The sequence below is a fragment of the Lissotriton vulgaris genome, chromosome 4_1, assembly GCF_964263255.1.
Source record: "Lissotriton vulgaris chromosome 4_1, aLisVul1.2, whole genome shotgun sequence".
NCBI lineage: Eukaryota > Metazoa > Chordata > Amphibia > Caudata > Salamandridae > Lissotriton > Lissotriton vulgaris.
In genome coordinates, this window is record NC_141691.1 from 2,076,854,136 (window position 1) to 2,076,877,517 (window position 23,382).

General features: G+C 44.8%; 1 protein-coding gene across 1 annotated transcript in view; it reads left to right on the plus strand.

The window, feature by feature from the left end:
- LOC147725056 (embryonic protein UVS.2-like) overlaps positions 1-20,422 on the plus strand; it is an 80,925-nt gene extending 60,503 nt beyond the window's left edge. Inside the window, exon 13 of the mRNA XM_086918153.1 lies at positions 20,412-20,422. Within this exon, the coding sequence (XP_086774279.1) occupies positions 20,412-20,422 (11 nt within the window). The remainder of the gene's footprint in view (positions 1-20,411) is intronic.
- Positions 20,423-23,382: the final 2,960 nt, after the last annotated feature.

Genomic DNA, 23,382 nt, shown 5'->3' on the forward strand with positions numbered 1-23,382 from the left:
CTGGTAGTAGTGACGTGTGTCGAAGGACACTCGTACATATTAATACAGATCCTCCTCTCCCACCATCTAACTCTGGTAGTAGTGACGTGTGTTATAGGACACTCGTACATATTAATACATATCCTCCTCTCCCACCATCTAACTCTTGGAGTAGTGACATGTGTCGAAGGACACTAGTACATATAAATACATATCCTCCTCTCCCACCATCTAACTCTGGTAGTAGTGACGTGTGTTGTAGGACACTCGTACATATTAATACATATCCCCCTCTCCCACCATCTAACTCTGGTAGTAGTGACGTGTGTCGAAGCACACTCGTACATATTAATACATATCCTCCTATCCCACCATCTAACTCGGGTAGTAGTGACGTGTGTCGAAGGACACTAGTACATATTAATACATATCCCCCTCTCCGACCATCTAACTCTGGTAGTAGTGACGTGTGTCGAAGGACACTCGTACATATTAATACATATCCTCCTATCCCACCATCTAACTCGGGTAGTAGTGACGTGTGTCGAAGGACACTAGTACATATTAATACATATCCTCCTCTCCCACCATCTAACTCTTGGAGTAGTTACGTGTGTTATAGGACACTCGTACATATTAATACATATCCTCCTCTCCCACCATCTAACTCTTGTAGTAGTGACGTGTGTTATAGGACACTCGCACATATTAATACATATCCTCCTCTCCCACCATCTAACTCTGGTAGTAGTGACGTGTGTTATAGGACACTCGCACATATTAATACATATCCTCCTCTCCCACCATCTAACTCTGGTAGTAGTGACGTGTGTTGTAGGACACTCGTACATATTAATACATATCCTCCTCTCTCACCATCTAACTCTGGTAGTAGTGACGTGTGTTGTAGGACACTCGTACATATTAATACATATCCTCCTCTCCCACCATCTAACTCTGGTAGTAGTGACGTGTGTTATAGGACACTCGTACATATTAATACATATCCCCCTCTCCCACCATTTAACTCTGGTAGTAGTGACGTGTGTCGAAGGACACTAGTACATATTAATACATATCCCCCTCTCCCCCCATCTAACTCTGGTAGTAGTGACATGCGTCGAAGGACACTCGTACATATTAATACATATCCTCCTCTCCCACCATCTAACTCTGGTAGTAGTGACGTGTGTCGAAGGACACTAGTACATATTAATACATATCCCCCTCTCCCCCCATCTAACTCTGGTAGTAGTGACATGCGTCGAAGGACACTCGTACATATTAATACATATCCCCCTCTCCCCCCATCTAACTCTGGTAGTAGTGACATGCGTCGAAGGACACTCGTACATATTAATACATATCCCCCTCTCCCACCATCTAACTCGGGTAGTAGTGACGTGTGTTGTAGGACACTCGTACATATTAATACATATCCCCCTCTCCCACCATCTAACTCGGGTAGTAGTGACGTGTGTCGAAGGACACTCGTACATATTAATACAGATCCTCCTCTCCCACCATCTAACTCTGGTAGTAGTGACGTGTGTTATAGGACACTCGTACATATTAATACATATCCTCCTCTCCCACCCACTAACTCTTGGAGTAGTGACGTGTGTCGAAGAACACTAGTACATATTAATACATATCCTCCTCTCCCACCATCTAACTCTGGTAGTAGTGACGTGTGTTGTAGGACACTCGTACATATTAATACATATCCCCCTCTCCCAACATCTAACTCTGGTAGTAGTGACGTGTGTCGAAGGACACTCGTACATATTAATACATATCCTCCTATCCCACCATCTAACTCGGGTAGTAGTGACGTGTGTCGAAGGACACTAGTACATATTAATACATATCCCCCTCTCCCACCATCTAACTCTGGTAGTAGTGACGTGTGTCGAAGGACACTCGTACATATTAATACATATCCTCCTATCCCACCATCTAACTCGGGTAGTAGTGACGTGTGTCGAAGGACACTAGTACATATTAATACATATCCTCCTCTCCCACCATGTAACTTTTGGAGTAGTTACGTGTGTTATAGGACACTCGTACATATTAATACATATCCTCCTCTCCCACCATTTAACTCTTGTAGTAGTGACGTGTGTTATAGGACACTCGCACATATTAATACATATCCTCCTCTCCCACCATCTAACTCTGGTAGTAGTGACGTGTGTTATAGGACACTCGCACATATTAATACATATCCTCCTCTCCCACCATCTAACTCTGGTAGTAGTGACGTGTGTTGTAGGACACTCGTACATATTAATACATATCCTCCTCTCTCACCATCTAACTCTGGTAGTAGTGACGTGTGTTGTAGGACACTCGTACATATTAATACATATCCTCCTCTCCCACCATCTAACTCTGGTAGTAGTGACGTGTGTTATAGGACACTCGTACATATTAATACATATCCCCCTCTCCCACCATCTTACTCTGGTAGTAGTGACGTGTGTCGAAGGACACTAGTACATATTAATACATATCCCCCTCTCCCCCCATCTAACTCTGGTAGTAGTGACATGCGTCGAAGGACACTCGTACATATTAATACATATCCTCCTCTCCCACCATCTAACTCTGGTAGTAGTGACGTGTGTCGAAGGACACTAGTACATATTAATACATATCCCCCTCTCCCCCCATCTAACTCTGGTAGTAGTGACATGCGTCGAAGGACACTCGTACATATTAATACATATCCCCCTCTCCCCCCATCTAACTCTGGTAGTAGTGACATGCGTCGAAGGACACTCGCACATATTAATACATATCCCCCTCTCCCACCATCTAACTCGGGTAGTAGTGACGTGTGTTGTAGGACACTCGTACATATTAATACATATCCCCCTCTCCCACCATCTAACTCGGGTAGTAGTGACATGCGTCGAAGGACACTCGCACATATTAATACATATCCCCCTCTCCCCCCATCTAACTCTGGTAGTAGTGACATGCGTCGAAGGACACTCGCACATATTAATACATATCCCCCTCTCCCACCATCTAACTCTTGTAGTAGTGACGTGTGTTGTAGGACACTCGTACATATTAATACATATCCCCCTCTCCCACCATCTAACTCTGGTAGTAGTGACGTGTGTTGTAGGACACTCATACATATTAATACATATCCTCCTCTCCCACCATCTAACTCTGGTAGTAGTGACGTGTGTTGTAGGACACTTGTACATATTAATACATATCCCCCTCTCCCACCATCTAACTCTGGTAGTAGTGACGTGTGTTGTAGGACACTCGTACATATTAATACATATCCCCTCTCCCACCATCTAACTCTGGTAGTAGTGACGTGTGTTGTAGGACACTCGTACATATTAATACATATCCTCCTCTCCCACCATCTAACTCTGGTAGTAGTGACGTGTGTTGTAGGACACTCGTACATATTAATACATATCCCCATCTCCCACCATCTAACTCTGGTAGTAGTGACGTGTGTTGTAGGACACTCGTACATATTAATACATATCCTCCTCTCCCACCATCTAACTCTGGTAGTAGTGACGTGTGTTGTAGGACACTCGTACATATTAATACATATCCCCATCTCCCACCATCTAACTCTGGTAGTAGTGACGTGTGTTGTAGGACACTAGTACATATTAATACATATCCCCCTCTTCCCCCATCTAACTCTTGTAGTAGTGACGTGTGTCGAAGGTCACTAGTACATATTAATACATATCCCCCTCTCCCACCATCTAACTCTGGTAGTAGTGACGTGTGTCGAAGGTCACTAGTACATATTAATACATATCCCCCTCTTCCCCCATCTAACTCTTGTAGTAGTGACGTGTGTCGAAGGTCACTAGTACATATTAATACATATCCTCCTATCCCACCATCTAACTCTGGTAGTAGTGACATCAGTGATTTCCCTTTCAGTGGAAGACAAATGGGGTCATCTAGCAGTTGGCAGAGAGCAGCCCTGACGCTCATTGGCATTTCAAGGCCTCGCGCGTCTCCTGCAGATGCCCAGTAAAGTCGGGCACTGGCGCCAGTTCATAAAAAAGCCTCCTCTTCCACCATTGTAATATGGAAGGCAAAGGGGACCACTGTTGACCGAGGGGGGTCCTGTTATAAATTAGTGGGGTACTGCTCTGGGAAATCCTCAGTCCCCCCTCTTTTTCGAGGTGGGCAGCTGCTGATTGGCTGCTGGGGCAGCCTCCACTGGCAGTAAGCCATCTGCCACAGGTCTGAGCCTTTGATGTATCATTAAACCCACTCTATCTAGGGTGGGCACCCAAAGTAGGTCTGCCCTGCCTGTGTCTGCCATGAGAGACGTGGGTGAAACCGGGCAGGGACAAACAACCGTGGTCTCCAGGGGCTGGGGAAACACCCGGCAGGTCAGGGACATTGGTTTCGTCTGTTTTTTTGTACTGAATCCCTGCTTTGAGGGCTCGTTTGTGAGAAGCAAAAAATTATTCTGCTGCAAACGTTACATCTAATTAGGGTGGGGTGGTCTGTCTGCCAGGGCAGGGTGGAGACCGTACCTCTGCAGCCACAGCAGCCTTCCTGCATGACTGCTGGTGCCTGAATGACCCTAAAGTGCTTATGTAGAAAACATAAAGATCCACCCTCAGATAGATGTTTAGCCGTGTGCTCCCACACTACACGTGTTTCCTACATTGGTGGAAAACACACCGTTTTGTTAAAATACCCCTCATACACCAAAAGGGCCCTTGGTGTCATGCTTCATCATAGGGGTCTTCCACTTACACTCCTACGCGACGCATAGTCTTGTTTTTTTGGAAATAGTGCTCCCACGTAGCCATAGGCCATAGCACATCCCGTCCCGCAGCGTGGCGGGAAGACCCCTATGATGAAGCATGACACCAAGGGCCCTTTTGGTGGATGTATGACGGTACCACGCGTACTTTTACAACGCGTACCGTTACCACGCTACTTTTACCATGCAAGTCGTTACAACGACTTGCGTGGAGGGGCGCTGGATAGTAAATTATTTAATTTACTATTCCAACTCCAGTCCCCGTGGACTCTAGGGAAAGGAGTTGGATAGTAAATTAAAGTATTTACTATCCTGGAGCGCCCCCCAGCGCATTTCGTTGTAACGACCTGCGTGGTAAAAGTAGCATGGTAACGGTACCGCGTTGTAAAAAATGCGTGGTAACCGTTGTATACCCCTTTTGGTGTGTGAGGGGTATTTTAACAAAACTGTGTGTTTTCCACCACTGTAGGAAACACGCGTAGTCTGGGAGGACACGGCTAAACATCTATCTGAGGGTGGATCTTTATGTTTTCTATACATTGACTAGAGGAGGGCGCATCCACCTCCACTGCTCCTATGAGCATTACCTCTTCACTCCCCTTTTTTGGTATTTTTGTTGTTTGACCTGAAAGTGCTGCTGACCAACTCTATTAATTATTCAAAAAACAGTACAATCCATTCATATTTTATACAACAAAATTATATGCAAATACTCACCACAGTAAATTTATATTGCACATATTCATTGGGGATCATGAAAACCTGAGTGAGTTTTGCTATTCAGTCGGTGGGAGAGTCTGCTTGCACATTAACAACTTATATGTGGTTTCCCATATTTACTTGCAGTGAGCGCCTAACCCAGGAGAAGCTGACATGCCACAGCTGCAGAGAAGGTCATGACCCCGGAAGTACATCTGTTCCATGTGAAGAATGGTTCAAGGGCTGCATTTGTTTCTCTATGAGTCTCAGTTTTTGGTCGTCCTGCTTCTCTCTCTTCTGACATTTGTTCCATTGCTTTTTGTTGTCACACGTAGTCAGAAGCTCGTCACCAACTCTGGTCGCCAACAGTGAATCGAGTATTTGCAACCTGCCTGTCACCTGCTCCTAGCTCGCCAGTGACGTATCTGTTGGTGAATTATACTGAGTGTCAAATGTTGTGCTGATGTGAAGTGAAATAAAGACATAAAATAAAGTGTTGACTCTTTTGCTGATCATGGAACAGAACCATTGTGTTGCAACTTGGCACTTGGTACCTTCCACTCTCCTCCGTTCCCCCCTCCCTTCTCCTGCCCACTTGGTGTGACCCGTAGCTGTCTCTGCAGGCAGCTTTAGAATGTTGGGAGTTTTGGTCCTGTCAAGCTGGGAGCATCCTGTAATGATTGATACTGAATAAAGTTCCTGAAATAACTCCACGTGTGGACATTCCTTACTACATTTGTGGCGACGAGGATTACGGAGCTGAGCCAGGGTCAGTGGGGTGCTCCCCCCTGGAGTAAGTTAAGCTTGGACATGGACAACGTGTGAAGAATTGATTTATTGAGCTGCGTCGGGCGTCCTGGTGGGAAAAAGAAACAGAAGAGGAGTAAGTCCCGAGTGGATGAATTTTGAAATGAGCAAAAGATCATCAGGTGAGCAGCTGAAGCCAATGTACCTTCCACTCTCCTCCGTTCCCCCCTCCCTTCTCCACATTTGCCTTCTAGTTTCTTACGTATTTCTCTCTCATCCACTATACATCGATAAGATTCTCGTTTTCCTTGCAAGTTGCTTATGGTGGTAATTTCCCTTAGTACTTTAATACTGGCAGCCCCATCCAACACTTCAGCACCCTCAGAGTGCGGCGTAGAGTTCTTCGACGCCCCTCCCTTGGTTACCCTCATGCTTAGCTTCTGTGCCTGCTCCTTCATTTGTTCTCTTCTTCTTCCTTTGTGTGATATTCTCAGTTTCATTTGATCCTTCCACCCCAGCACGGTGGGTCCGCTTTCTGTTATGTAAATGGTGCTCCTAGACTGATTTCCCCTGTACATTAAATCCATGACTTGGTATCCTAATACTTTAATGTCATCTCCTGTATTAGACTTTGGGGAAATGTTTGCCTCTTTCAATACGCTTCCATATTTTTTGACTAATTTGCGGTTCCATTCCCTCTTGCTCATCATACTATGACGGGAACCTGAATCTGTTATCACGTCTGTCATCACTCCGCCTATACCGATGGTACATCCCATGCTTATTTTACTTAGATTGACTTCCTCCTGGCCCCCTCTCCTCCGCAAGTTCTTTTTTAGAGGTTGTTAAAACCTCGCCTCTACAGTTATCTTCACACAGTTCTACCCTGTTGGGACAGCCTTGCTGGCTCTGGGTTTGAGGTGCCTCCCCTTTCCCCACTTCGCACTCCTCGGATTCTTCTCTTCTGCTGTTCCTCCCTCGTAACCTTTTCCCTCTCTTCCGTCTTCCTCTTTACTTTTCCCCCTGCCTCACCTTTCACCATTCTCTCCTCTTCACCTAACCCGTTCTCTCTGCTGTCCCATTTTTTCTCCCCTTGTCTCCCTAGGGGGGATGATGTGTTGCAACTTGGCACTTGGTACCTTCCACTCTCCTCCGTTCCCCCCTCCCTTCTCCTGCCCACTTGGTGTGACCCGTAGCTGTCTCTGCAGGCAGCTTTAGAATGTTGGGAGTTTTGGTCCTGTCAAGCTGGGAGCATCCTGTAATGATTGATACTGAATAAAGTTCCTGAAATAACTCCACGTGTGGACATTCCTTACTACACATTGTATATTGGAAGGTTGGGCCCTGCCCTTCTGACCGGGGTCTTCTATTTTTGGGAGGGAGAGAGAGGAGAGAGAAAGAGAGAGGGAGGGGAGCGAGAAAGTGAGGCAGAGAGAAAGAGAGGAGAGAGAAAGAGAGAGGGAGAGAATGAGTGTGTGTGTGTGTGTGTGTCTGTCTGTCTGCGTGTGCGTGTGTGTATGTGTGTGTGTATGTGGGGGTGTATGTGTGTGTGTCTGTGTCAGTTGCAAAGTGAGATATTAGCAGTGGTAAACATGCATCTACCACTGGTAATGAGGACACTAACACAGTCTAGGGCTCAGAATAAGTCAGCATTTATTTCAATGTTCAACCCCTGATAGCTTGGCTGCGAGCAGGCAGGCTTAACTTCAGAGACAGGTATGTAAAGCATTTAAAAACACAAATTGAGTACATAATGAAGACACAACACACAATAAAAATCCAACACCAATTTATAAAAATAGGAAATATTTGTATTACTAAAATGACACCAAAACGAAAAAACATTCAATGTAGGGATCCAGAGATATGGATTTTAAAAGATTAAACACTTTCTAGTGCTTAGAAAGCAATAGTGTCACTTCTGGACATTTGGTCGCCTCTGACCGGGACAAAGTCAAAGTTTGAGGCCAACCGCGATGGAGGCCTGGTTGGATACATTAGGCGGGAGGCCCCGGTCACGATTTTACCTTCACACTTAGAAACCTTTCGGGGGGATTTCTCACCAGATGTCGTGCAGCCTCCTCCAGCAGGCCAGTTTCAGGGAGGGTTCACCGGATTGCCTTTTTGTGAGGGTCTGGTCACCCTTTAGAGCTTTTTCACAAAAGTTCACCAAACTTTTCCAAACTTCTGGAACTTTGTCCTGAAGTTCCTTGTGAGGGTCCAAAGTGTCCAAAAAACATTCCAAGGGTTGGGAATCTCCAAGATGGTCCTTGAAAGGTTGGGACCATATTCCCCACAATGCACCTGGACAACACCCTTAAAATTCCACTGGATACACTCCAGGCACCAGACTCTTGGTGGAGTTGATGCATGTGAGCTCTGTTAACATGTCGCTTGCAGGGAGTCCACTCTTAAATCCTTTTGAAGCAAGGTAAACCCAAAGGGCTGTAGTTCCAGATAATGCATCAGGCGCGGTCAGCTAGAATGCAGAGCCTGATTGTGCAAATAAGTTTCCAGCTTGGCAAGCCTTCTTAGTTTCAAGCAGCAGATCTGAGAGGCTATGCTCCTCTCGATACTTGTTCAATGTTCTCAGGGGTCAAGAAGGTGGGCACTCCTGTCCAATGAGGGTCCAGGCAACACCCCGGAGCATCACCATTTCCTCCAAAGTGTGACGCAATAGTCTCCCAGAAAGCATTATTCCTCCAAAATTCAACATGGCTTAAATCTCAGCAAAGCAGCAAGAGCTAGTTTAACCAACATGCAGTGTGGCTCATTTCCATGACCCCCCCCCCCCTCCTGGCATCTGAAAATACCTTCCTTTAGCCTTCCCCCTGGCTGGGTCATGGAGAGAGGGGTGGATGGATCTGTTCTCTTCCGCCTGTCCCATCCTCCCTTTGAAGCTGCTACTTTTTGACCCCTCCCCCCTCCTCTGACATTCCTGTGGAGCAGAGCTCATTCTAACAGATAGTCCCTCTTCAGGATGAGACACTTATGAATTCATCAAAGCAGCCTGGCTAATCCTGGTAACTCTCCCCAATCAGATGTGACCCCAGGAAGGCTGAATTTTGTTTAAGGAACTTTAGGATAAATTCAACAATAGCATATTGTTGGTTTTATCAATACCATTCCCCTTCATCCTTGATTGATATTTTTCTTTGGTTCCTATCAATATTTATGCATTCATAAACTATTTCAATGCAATCCTATGAGGCTAGGCATCTACAATGGGGAAACTGCAGTGTACAATTTCTTCAGCATCAGGTCATAAAAAACATCTTTAATAAAGGCACTCCTTATGGTTACATGTCCCCTATCCCTGGAACATCTAACGTTCATCAAAGAGGGTTCGTTTATGGGCAGTAGCGGCGCTCTCGCTGACGGTGCGTTATTCCACAGCTGAACCACGCCGTTTAAATCTCATCCAGACTCCCTCCTCGAAGGGAAAATGAGCCGCACTCTCAACAGCGACTGTAGATACAATTTATTTATTTCCTCAGTTTTCCTGATGCGTTTCGCTCGTTTTCGACCTTTGTCAAAGGATACGTTTTGGCATCTGAAGTCCACAATGTCATTTGCATCCTTATTTTATTAAAGTTTTAGCCCGCTGGTGGACAACCTCTGATAGGTCCTGACAGTGAATCTTGGGACATGAAGTTCATAATTCAGCCTTCCGTGGGTGATGCCTCAATTTCACTTCATTTTCCCCAAAAAAGTAAAGTCTATTTGCACTCACTGTTCCCTCCATAGCATCCCGATTTTCAAGATTGCAGGGAGAACATGCCGAAGCCAGTCTTTGGCGGCGCACAATATATATAAATATATTGTGTCATGTGATCAAGGCTATCTCTAGCCGAAACGCGTCATGGCGGACTGGTGCTGGGCTGAACTTTAAATAAAATCAAATTGCACCACTTTGGGTCTCGCTGGTTCCTGTTTGTCGGTGTGGCTGACTGCGCTGCGCTGCTTTCGTTGGGAACTGGACATACCTCATATATATATATATATATATATATATATATATATATATATATATATATATATATATATATATATATATATATATATATATATATATATATATATATATATATATATATATACAGTTAAAGATGCAATAGAGAAATGTTATTGTCTGGATGACGCATTTCAACCACAAGCCTGTGGTCTTGATCACATAGTGCACTAAGGTGAGAGGCATTCAATTTATAGTGACTTGAGTGACTTTACGATGTTCATAGTGACAAGGCAAAAAACGTTACACTTTTGCAGCATGTAGTAAAGCATCTTGTCATGCAGTGATGACTAAGCGCAGCAATGACATGCAATTTTGGTAGCAGGCATAGAGAAAAGACTACCCCTCTATATGTAGGTGTGGATGGCCATATGTTCTGTAACATCAGTTGATCGCAGCAGATTAGAAGGTAAGCTTGTGTGCTGGCGGTGCCGGCGGCATGGTAAAAGATAAAAAAATATGATAAATGAATGCAATGATTGGGTTTGAAGTCTCCCAAATGTTGTCAGATGGAAAACAAAATTAGACGGTATCCCTCATGAATCCTGGGTGTGTGAAGACATCCTAAAAACCATGAGTGGCAAATGCCACAATTAAATGTGGGAGGAATCTGGTGTACTATCGTAACTAAGAGGGGAACAATGTATTTAACACATTCATATTTGTAAAAGCATGTGGAAGCCAATGCCAAAGTCTATGTATCAGTCGGCGCGCAACTAATTTAGGCAAGAATTATAAGCTTAGTGCTGGTGCGGAAGAAGGGCCTAGATATTGCTGGAGTTTAATCTTAATATGTTGAGGGCGGAGCCTGATGTATGGAAATCGAGTCAACTGCTACAAAAGAAGTCGAATAGGTGAGAAAAATGCTCTACAGTGCAGTCACTTATGGGTAAAGTTAAAAATAAGTGCATAATTGTTCGAAAACTCAGTGTTAGTGCCGCGAGATTTGGTGAAGACAAAAATCCAAACAGTCGCTTAAGGAATAGGGGAGATTGGAGCAGTATAGTTAAAAACTGTGTTTGTAGTGGATTATGCATTAAATTTGGAGTTCAATGCCACCATCAGCACAAACACTCTAGAATGTTTAGATGTAAATGTTTATGTTTCAGAAAACACACTACAGTCCACCCTCCATAGAAAAATCACTGCAGGTAACTCTACCCTTCACGCCACCAGCTTTCACCCACAATATCTTATAGCTAGCATTCCATACGGAGAAATGCTGCGCTTGCCCAGAATCTGCAGCAATCCCACTGACCTAGCCAAATGCCAATTGGAGTCCCAAATGAGATTCAAAGCCAAGGGATACACTGAAAAGGCTACCACTGCTGCAATCACCAAAGCTAATTCATTTCCTAGAGAGCCGGCATTAAAGAACACATCCGCAGCTACCACTGCTGATACAGACACTCAAGCGGACCTGGCCACTAAGGGATATGTAACCACACGCCTTATCATGACTCACAACACTGAATCAAGAGCACTCAAATCCATTTCCAACAAACAATGGGGCATTATTTATGTTATTTATTTATTATGTATTTTTAGAGTTTTCTATAGCGCGGACCAGACCCAAGGTAGGGTAACAGAGCGCTTTACAAAGTGCGCAGGGAAATCAAAGTACATTTGTTATCAACAGCAATGACAGAAAACAATGCTGATAAGTAACAACAAGGACATATTCAAGTTCGGGGGATACAGGCAGAGAACGGAACAGCTTGTGATAGGAAGTCAAATCAGACCTAAAAAGTCATTATCTTCAAGATAAATGTAGCAGCTGGCTTGGTATTTGTGCGGATTTTAAGGCTGGAGTTCGCTCATCATGAATGCTTTTGCTTCCTTTTTGAAAAGGAACGATGAGGTGCTTTTTCTGATAAATCGCAGAAGCGAGTTCCAGATTCTTTGCGCCGCACCAGAAAATGCTCTGTTGGAGGTTTTTGTCTTATTGAATCTTGCGGATTTCAGGAGTAGGTTATCTGTGCTCATGGAATGTCTGTTTCCTCCAGATAGGGTACGTTTTTGGGCTACAAACGGCGGGGTGTTGTGGTGTAACGCCTTATGGGTAATACAAGCCACCTTTAAGTGAATACGGGCTTCATAAGGTAGCCAGTTGAGTGCTTACCAATAACTTGTATTTCCTTCCATAGGACTCTATTGTGTGGTTTTCACCAGAAAAGTTTCTGTCTATTTTTGAAACGTACAAATATTCCTCTAAAATCAGCTGAATTACGAATTCCGATTTACTCACCTGTTATCAGAAGAGACCTCAGTGCTGCATCTTTCAGCTCACTACTGATCCTGAAAAGTAATTCTAACCGTAGTTACAGTAATTTGAATTTCCTTCCATAGGCTAACATTGACTGGTTTCACTTGGAAATTCTTTTAAGTGTGGAGTTTTGGAACTTTAAAAAATTCCTCTAAAATCAGCCGAAGTACGAATTCTGATTTATTCACCTGTTATCAGGAGAGACCTCAGTGCTGAATCTTTCAGCCCGGTACTGATCTTGAAAAGTAATTTTAACCATACTTACCAGTAACTTGAATTTCCTTCCATAGGATATCATTGCCTGCTATATAATATATATATAAATTAAAAAAAAAAAATTAAAAAAAGTAAAATATTTCAATTTCAATATTTTTAAAAACATTTTTTTCAATTTATATGAAAAATATGTAATGTAAATTAAAAAATAAAATATCTAAAAATAAATACTTTAAAACAATGTAGTAAATCAGTATAAAAAAAATATAACAATTAATACATCTAAAAATTATCATTTACAAAACCTTTGAAATTCACTGAAAAAACCATAGGTTTCAGCCACGTTATAGTTAGGAATTAGCATTTAAAAAACCTTAGAAATTCACTGAAAAAAACATAGGTTTCAGCCACGTTATAGTTAGGAATTAGCATTTAAAATACCTTAGAAATTCACTGAAAAAACCATAGGTTTCACACATGTTATAGTCAGCTGGACATTTCACTCATACAAAACCATTGAAATTACCCCGTTATAGTTAGTTCAGCTAACTATAAATCGCGCACCCGCAATGCACTGCTGACGATGTCACATATTACATCCCTCATGACATGGTCAGTGACATCACTCATGACATCACTCATGATAACTCAAATAACATCACTATATATATATCAAAGTTTAAAAAAAGAACCCCCCAAAAAATGTGCAATTCCTATTCAAAACAATAACACCATCAAAATGTTTTACTTGTTGAGGCCAGACCCATAAAATGTTCTCAAACATTATGACTAATAGGTGACTCTGCAAATTAAAATGAATTCCGGAGTAGCGTGCTACTCACCAAAAAGGCACTTCAACACCTCATCAAAGGTAGCAAGCACTACATAAATGCAAACCTTTTTCCCTCTTTTATCCCTTCACTTCCTTCTCAATACAAATAACTGACTAACATATCCACCTCTCAAATCACATTCATATTTCACTATAATAATTCACAACTAGTCCTTTATGGGTTCCGAGTAGCGTGCTACTTGCCAAAAAAGTGCTTCAACAACCCATCAGGAAATGGCAACATAGGTAGACCTGTAACATGTACCCCAAGGTCACACACTCTCTCACTTTGTAGTGTGTTTTTATCTACTTGGATTTATTGAGGATTCATTTCTAATAAATGTTCACATTTCCAAAAATATGCTAAACAATCTGTGAGGAAACGGCAGGAATTTACTTTCTCTAAGCAGCTATCACTGGAAAAAATTAACCTATTTGTAAGCATTTCTTATATTTTCATTGAGAGCTAAGATGTTTTAAGGGCAAAGTGGACAACTGCCTAGGGCCCCCATATTCCAAGGGGCCCCTGGTAATGTCATCTTTCTCTTACTCGGTTTTACCTTTGCCCATTTTCTAACAGAATTTCTGTGCCTTAGATCTACACAGACACATAAAAGTGCCCAGCACACAGAAGAGAGATTCTGCTTTACTGTTGGTGTGTTACCGAGGACACTCTGGTGCCAGCTAGCTACAAGTGCACCACATGAACAATCTTAGGACATGTAACTAACATTGAACATGGTTACACTTTACGTTTTAGCCACATCACCAACCTATAGATGCTCCTGCTTGGAAATATAGGCAGCCTTTCCTCCGGCACTAGATACAACACTTGACGATTAGTTGCAGAAAGACATATATTTGCAATTCCGATGATGAATTTGCCAAAAGCTGAAGCTCTTCTCTATTGTGCAACTCCATGGCCTCAAGTTTCAGCCCAGGAGGAATTTCTGTCCCTTTAATCCATATTTGTAAAGATATCACCCCTTAAGGTTTCAGGGCACTGGGGGCCGTCAGAGAGATTAAGTGAGCTATTGCCCAGAGTCACATGGTGCTGAGTTGAGCTGCCCTCAGCACTCGGGATCGAACCTTGAACCCCACGCTTCGGAGTCAGCAACTCTGGCCACTGTGCCACACCTCCCCCTTCAGAAACTCACTTTAGAGCTACAACTCACATATGTGCAACAAATGCAAGATGCTAATTCTCAAAATTCCTAAATCCAAAAAAGTGAAAACATTAAAACAGACCTTCTTCTGCCCAGCTCCAAAACTATGGTACTCCATCCCTGACTCCGTCAGACTTCAAACGGATCCACTGGCTCTTCGCTAAGAGCTAAACATGCACCTCTCCCAAATGCACCTCATGGACTAATGTAGTCATCAGCTCTTCCCTTCTTTAGCATCTTTTATTTTTATTCAATACTTTTAGAGTTTTCATTTAAAACAATACAACATGTCATCAAGAACTGACATACAGGTTCGTAAGCAGATCCTATAGAGGATTGGTACATTTAACCTAGGAGTGGTCAACAGTCACTACCTGAGCCAAAAGTCAACATTCGATCAACCGTGTCCGAGTCATACAGCCACACCCAGTTCACGAAGCAGTGAATCTTCCTGCTCTCCATCCTCCGGGGAGAGTACGTACAGGAGACCATGTGGCATACTATCAAGAACCGAGTTAAGATTATCGCCGCTTTAGCGGCGTGAAACTGCAACTAAAGCGGCGATAATGAGCTTGATAATATGCCGTAGAGAATTCCAATAGAAGCCCACGTTCACACCAGAACATGGGCTTCTATGGGAATTCACAAGGGCATATTATCAAGGCAATTATCGCCGCGTTAGCAGCAGTTTCCTGCCGCTAAAGCGGCGATAATTCTAACGCCGTTTCTTGATAATATGCCCGATATATCTCTGGGGCCTGAGGTGCACGGTAGCATTGAGGAGTAAGCCTCTGTCGTTGACAGTGGTTGGGGCTCCCGTGCCCCAACTCAAAGCCACTCTAGACTTGGCTAGTAATAATCTGGTTTGTTGAGGAAGGGCTTTTCTAGAGTCTAGCAGGGCCTAGAGCGGGAAGAGGGCAGTGTGATCTCCAACATTACGGAAAGAGCGTCAAAGATAAATTACCAGCATGACAGAATCGGGGTTGCACCTTTTTGACCAGATATGTTACTATTAAAGTGCACTGATACCTTTGTGGCTGAGTATACTCTATAAAAATATTATGAATAAATACATGTTTTATGTATGTTAGTATTAACATCCATAATGATGAACTTGTCCCATTATCTTAGCTTCTACCAAGAAAGGTGGCAAAGTCCTTTCGATGTTGGCCCGCTGTGCAACGGAGGATTATTTACCAATAGAGAGACATGGCTATATCTGAATTGATTGCATCCCTAGAGTAGGACGTGCTGTGGTACCATGAAGCTGTGGGTTCAAGTGGACTCTATGAAGCCTAACCCTCCCATAATAGTCAACAATTCTAAGATTCGCCTCCCATGGACCCGTGAAAGACGAGAGTCTGGGCCCAGGTGTGCTGGCTTTGGCTCTACACCCTACCACACATGGCACACTCCTGTTCAGACTCACTGACCTTGGGTGCTGCCAGCACCTCTTCACCATGCCTACTGCTGGTCCCAGGGTGCGTGTGCTGCATTTCTACCCCCGCTCTTGCAGGTTGGTCGCACTGTGCTCAGTCATGACTACCACAAGGAGCCACATGGTGGTACCATGGAGGTACATGATCCTCTGCACTTAGGAACTCATTGTGACAACGCCCCACACACCCACAGAGCTCTGTAAATTCCCTTGTGTGTGTTGTCTCTCCAAAGGCTGCACAGAGGGCACAGCTGCAGGTGGTACCAGGTCAGCAGTGGAATCCCTGCAGAACACTAAAGATGTCTGCACACCTGGCTTGCACTGTTCTAAATAAATCATGAAATGGTTTGTTCTTCTGAAGACGTCCTCATCTTGTGCGGTCATGTTCCACATTTCCTAACTGGTCTGAACTGAAGTCTACAGCAAGTCTAGAAACTGTTTTAGCAATTTGCAATGATGGAATGAATTGTAAACCATATTGACCATCAGTACACATTTACCTCTAAATTGCCTTGCTTTCTCTAATCATTATATAAAGCAGGGTTAGATGTTTTTTATGGCAATTTATAATTATGCAGCTATAGCATGGCACATAGTTTTATGGCTTGTATTTCACTTTGTGCTGAGAGATGGTTTTTGAACGTAGTTTTCATTTTTCTGTAGCATTATTCATGACATTTCGCACATTGAAAGGGATGCTTCATTGCAAGGTGGCTTTGATACCAACTGTTATGGAATCACTAAGGATAAACATGTGAAGACCATGTGATGCCTCCTCAGACATGTGTTCTGGAAGCCAGGTCTGGGGGCCTAGTGGACTAATACATCCGCCTGGCCTGTAGGGGCCTGTGTTTGAAATCGTGGTCTCAGGTTCGAATCCCAGTGAGTCGTCTCAGCCTTTCATCCTTCTGAGGCCGATAAAATGAGTTCCATTGAGATGGGTAACAATAAACATATGTAATTCAGTGCCAATATGCCCTGCTGGGCGAACATGCCCTTTACAAATACACGTTATAATATAGAGGAATCCTTTACCACTTTGTAACATAGTTTCTCTCTCAAGCAGAGTGTTTCACAGAGGCATATGTGTTCCCATATGTGGCACACCACAAATAAGTAGTATTTTTTAAAAAAAATAAAAAAAATTATTTGTCTGTACGCACATATAATGCAGAGCTCCGAAACCCGGAGTCATCAGCAACAATAGAAAAACGATAATATCAGCAGACTATTACTAAGAACACAAACACCCCTCCCCCCCATCCTCCCAATTGCGCCGCTGCCAGTGCACATATACAATAGAGAATCTGTAAATATACATGCCAAGTTCTGCAAGACACTTCACAAATTGTCCAACGTTCCAGCTGTCAAAGTGTCGGAAGGGCAGCCCTCTCAGGCCGAGGGTCCAAGTCCAGCCCTCGGTAATCAGCCCACCTCTTCCAGATTTTAAAATGTTTGCAAGGGCACCCCTTGGCCAAGAACACAGGCTTGTCCAGTCCTATGCAGAAGTCCATTCCATTCCTCCAGGCAGCCAGCGACGGGGCGCAGGGCGCCTTCCAAGCCCTGGCAATGTCTCGTTTGGCTAAGGTAAGACCCAGGAGTAGTAAATGACGTTTGTAGGTGTTACCCCCAATCCCCTCCATAACATGCAGCAACGCCAGTTTGGGGTCGCATGGAAGCTCCCAGGCCAGCACTTCAGATACACAGCTAAACACCCCAGTCCAGAATCTAGATAGCGCTGAGCACCCCCATACAGTGTGTAAAAGCGTACCCACTTCCGACCCACAGCGGAGACATTCAGGGGAACCAACCATTCGCGCCCTCCACAAACGCTGTCGGGTGAAGTATATGCAATGGAGGTACTTAAACTGTATAAGTTGCAGGCGTGTAGAGATTGCTGCTCCCCTCGGGCTTGCCAGGGCCTCCGCCCAATCCTCATCCTCCAAGTCCCCCACGTCCCCTTCCCACGCGGACTTAAGTCTGTGCAAGTCGGAAGAGCAATGATTGACTAGCTTCTGATAAATACGGGAGAGCTTCTTATCTGGCAGTTCCCCCATGAACAGCTTGGCCTCCAGGGGACTACATTCGGGAAGGCTCTCCAGGTCAGTCAAGTGGGGCGTCAAAGCATGTCGGAACTGGAGGTATTTAAAAAACTGTGAGCGGGGCATCCCAAATTCGTCCTGGAGATTCTGAAACGAATTCAGGGAGAGACCTGACATCACGTCGCCTAGAGTAGAAATACCAATCGCATCCCACCCTCTAAAGCCCAGTAACGCGTCCAGGTGGGGCAGGCGACCAGTGCGCCTAAGGGGGTCTCTTGAGTGAGCACGTTCCACCATCCCATCCTGCGACGTGCAGTCCTCCAAACGTGGAACATCACCTGGGTGGCCGCAGGAAGGCACCCTCTTAGCGGCGCAGAGTACAGCAGTGTATGCACAGACACGGAGCCCATGAAGAACCGTTCAACCGCTTAGGCCGGGTCGCTCCCATCACCATACCACCAATCATTTAGAACCATCAGGTGCGCCACTTGGTAGTATGAAAGCACGTCAGATGTGGCCAGCCCCCGTATATGAGGATAGAAAACACGTTCACAGCGCCACGCGCACAGCTCCCCCGGCCCGCAGAAACCCCCCCAGCGCCGAATAGACTTGCTGAAACCAGCGGGGCAGAATCCGATGTGGATGATTTTGTAGTTGATAGACCAGACGAGGAAGCGCCACCATCTTAAAAATTGCAGACCTGCCATAGATGGTCAGTGGCATGCGGGACCACACCTTTATGTCCTCGCGCGTGCATTCCCATACCGGGGCAAGTTTGCGTTCTTGGGAGGCAGCCGCATTCTCCGATAGGTAGACCCCCAAGTATTTCACACCGTCCATTGCCAGCCTAAGGCCCGATGCCCACCCTCCCACCTGCTGCTGGCCCCCGAGTATCCAAAGCGTGGACTTACCCGGATTCATATAGAGGCCAGACGTTTCACCGAAAATCTGCAGTAGCGATCCAAGTCCGTAAGAAAAAACAGGACATCGAAAGCCTTTAAGTTGGGCATCAATGCGCACCCACGCCACCAGGGGCTCCATAGCCAGCGCAAACAAAGAGGGGGAGAGGGGACAGCCTGAGCGTTCCCCGCCGCACCGAGAAGGATCGGGACACTGCGCCCCCCACATGCACCGAAGCTGTAAGCTCAGTGTAGAGCAGCTGTATGTACGCCAAGAAGTGTGAGCCCAGGTTAAGCCGTCGCAACAAGGCAAACAGATATGTCCAGCTCAGGGAGTCGAACGCGCGGTCCATGTCTGCCAGGAAAAGGGCTGCCTGCTCCCCCAGACTCCTCCAGGCAGATACCGCAACATGGGCGCGCCGAATATTAGGACGAGTGGCCCGCTGAGGCATGAAGCCAGCCTGGTCCGGGTGGACCAGATCTGTGATGTGGGGCTTAAGTCTATTGGCCAAAGCCTTAGCCAAGACTTTGGCTTCAGAATTAAGCAGCGAGATCGGGGGGTACGACGGTGAGTCTCAGGGGGTCTACCCAGCTTCAGGAAGAGCAACACCTCCGTGTGCCGCCAATCCGGAGGGAGCACTCTGCCCTCGCATGCCTCCTCCACGACCGGACGGAGGTGCGGACCCAGCTGCACATGAAATCGCCGGGAAAATTCACATGGTAAGCCATTTGGGCCCGGTGCCTTTCCAGGGTTCAGCTCACCCAGAGCGGCACTCAATTCGTCGTCAGTCAGGGGTACGTCCAGACAATCCCGCACCTCGTCTGAGACTGCCCGCGTGGGAAGATCTTCAATAAAGCACTGGATTACATCCACCCTCAAGCATTCCTGGGAGGCATACAGCCCCTCATAATTCACAGCAAAGCTCTCTGCAATTGCCGGGGGTTCAAGTATACTTTAATACTTTAATGCTCCTCCTCTGAACTCTCTTCATCACGGTCCGGTGGTGGCTCACAGATATCTCCCCGGAACTTATTCCACACTCCACATATCTTGCTCCATTTCTGGGGACAGCCTCAATTGACAAATACCGTCCTCTCAGCCATCATGCCATATTCATGTCTGTACACCATGCTGCCAAAGACGGCACCCCTGCCACCCCCCATGCCTGCGCTATATTTCGCTTGGCCACCATTAGCCCCATTGTTGCCCATGTCTGCGTCTGATGCATAAGGTCATTCGGTTCCGAAACATTTAGTAGGCACCTCCGCGGTTCTGGAATTAGTGACACTCCCTCCATCTGCGACACTGTTCTCATTATCTTTTTCCAGTTTTCCAGTAGCCAGCTAGTCACTGTATGATAGAATTTCCCTTCTTCCCCACACCCTCTAAGGCAATATGGATGCTGAGCTCTGCCCATCTTGCATAGAGTATATCTAGTGTGGTATGTGCGGTGCATATTTTGAGCTGTACTAGTCTTGAGGGTATACCCACCTCTTTTGGTGAGGCCAACGCCTCTTGCCATTCCGTGTCATCTAGGTACCCTACATCGCGCGCCCATTTATCCCTGAGAGAGACTGTGGGGTCTGGTAGATTATTAATTAACTTACGATATGTGAACGATGTGGCTCGCTTTTGCATATAGTCCATTAGCAGCCTGTCCTCTAGCGGGGAGGCCTCAGGCACCTCCGCGCCTTCTGGCAAAGCTGCAAGTAGCACGTGCCGAATCTGCTTGTATCGGAAAATTTCAGTTGGTGCTAGCTTGTACTGTTGTCGAAGCTGTCCAAACGGGATCACCTTCCCCTTGTCCCACAGGTCCCCCACTGTGGAGATACCTATAGCATCCCACTGCTTAAAGCCCTTGCTGTTTCTAAGGCTACCCAGTCGTTTAGTGTCCCAGAGCGGCATCTCCCTGCCACGCCAGCCGTGCCTGCGCTGTATGCCATATTGCCACTGTGTGTTTCGTGGGTCCTATTAGTTTTGAGATATGCCCTTTATTATAGAGTGCAGACAGCACATTTCCTGTTCCCAGCAGAAACCTGTCTGCCTTGTATGCTGGGTCAACCTGCTAAGCGTGTATCCACTGATTAATGACTTTTAGTTGTGCTGCCCAATAGTACAGCTGGACATTAGGGAACGCTATTCCGCCACCATACCATCCTCGGTGCAGCTTCACCTGCGCTATACGTGCTGGTTTGCTGCCCCATAGTAGTGTGGACAACTGAGCCCCAATTTGCTTAAAGTATTTCGGAGGTACAGGGAATGGCGTAATCTCGAGAGCATAGAGGAATCTGGGCAGCTCCATCATTTTATACAGTGCCGCCTTCCCCAACAAAGTTAATGGAAGCGATTCCCAGTGTGCCACATCTCTCTTCAAATGCTCTATTGGGGGCGCCAGGTTTTTAGAAAAGAACGCATGTGGGTTAGTTGTGACATGTATGCCCAAATATTTGAACGAGTCATGCGTGATTTGGAGCGGGGAGCCACGGGGGCCATGTAGTATGTACAGAACCGATTTGGACCAATTGATGGTGTACCCGGATATCTTTTCAAAGTTTTCACAGACATTAAGGAGGATCAGTATGGAGCGCCTCGGGGCAGTCAAGAATACAAGTGAATTTTTAAACATAAACTGAGAAACATTCCAGCCCCCACCTGGATGACGATGCTATTAGCATCCTCAGAGGAATGTCAGGGGTCATCTGCACCCTCTAAATGTGCTAGATTCTTATTATACATGCAGCAAAGGTTTAGTCTATAAAACAAAACAAATTTGGCAGGGCTCTCACATGCGATTAATGAAGAAAAAGACGGCTCTGTAAAATAAAATATTTGCCTAGGATCACAAAATTTGAGACCAATATACAGGTCACGTACATCACAGTTAGGTCGAGTCGATTATTCCAGTCACTAAACCTATTATTTTATGATATTTTGTAACCTGATTAAGTGGTCAGAAAGAGATTCTCAAGGGGTTCTTGTGAGTGAGGGGCATTGGAGAAAGAGTATTCCAGATTCTGTAATTCAGTAATTATCTTGTGAAGTTCCCTTGAGTTTGTCGTTAAGGTTTCAAGTTTTCTTGCAATCTATTTCTAGGATTCTTTCATTCTTTTTTAGGGACTTTAGACCAGGTGACTGGTTATGATGAGAAGCTTACGGTTTTGGATGGGGGATGCTTAGTGTGGTTAGATGTTTGCAAAGGTGTACCAGTTCTGCGGATCCCCATCACTAGGAAAAAAAACAGAAGACATCATACACTATGGGAGAAAACAAAGCACAGCATACACTACGAAAGAAAACAGAAAACTGTGGGAAAATACAAAGAACAAGAAAGACATCAAATACTATGTGTGAAAACAAGCACACCATGCACCCGGAAACAAAAGAGAAGGCATCATAAAATATGGAATAAAACAAAGCACAGCATACACTATGAAAGACAACAGAAGACACCATACACTTGGGGTGAAAACAAAGAACACCATGCACTGCAAAAGAAAAAAGAAGACATTATACACTATGGAATAAAACAAAGCACTGCATACACTACGAAAGAAAACAGAAGACTTCATACAATATGGGAGAAAAAAAGCACACCATACACTACGAAAGAAAACAGAAAACTGTGGGAAAATACAAAGAACAAGAAAGACATCAAATACTATGGGTGAAAACAAGCACACCATGCACCAGCAAATAAAAGAGAAGGCATCATACACTATGGGAGAAAACAAAGCACAGCATACACTACAAAAGAAAACAGAAGACATCATACAATATGGGAGAAAAAAAAGCGCACTATGAAAGAAAACAGACAACATCATACACTATGGGAGAAAACAAAGAACAGCATGGACTGTGAAAGAAAGCAGAAGACTGTGGGAAAATACAAAGAACAAGAAAGACATCAAATACTATGGGTGAAAACAAGCACACCATGCACCAGCAAATAAAAGAGAAGGCATCATAAAATATGGAATAAAACAAAGCACAGCATACACTACGAATGAAAACAGAAGACTTCATACAATATGGGAGAAAAAAAGCACCCCATGCACTATGAAAGAAAACAGACAACAACATACACTATGGGAGAAAACAAAGAACAGCATGGACTGTGAAAGAAAGCAGATGACATCAGACATTATAGAATAAATCAAAGCACTGCATGCACTACGAAAGAAAACAGAACACCTCATACACTATAGGTGAAAACAAACACACTGTGCACTACGAAAGAAAACAGAAGACATCATACAGTATATAATAAAACAAAGCACAGCATACACTACGAAAGAAAAC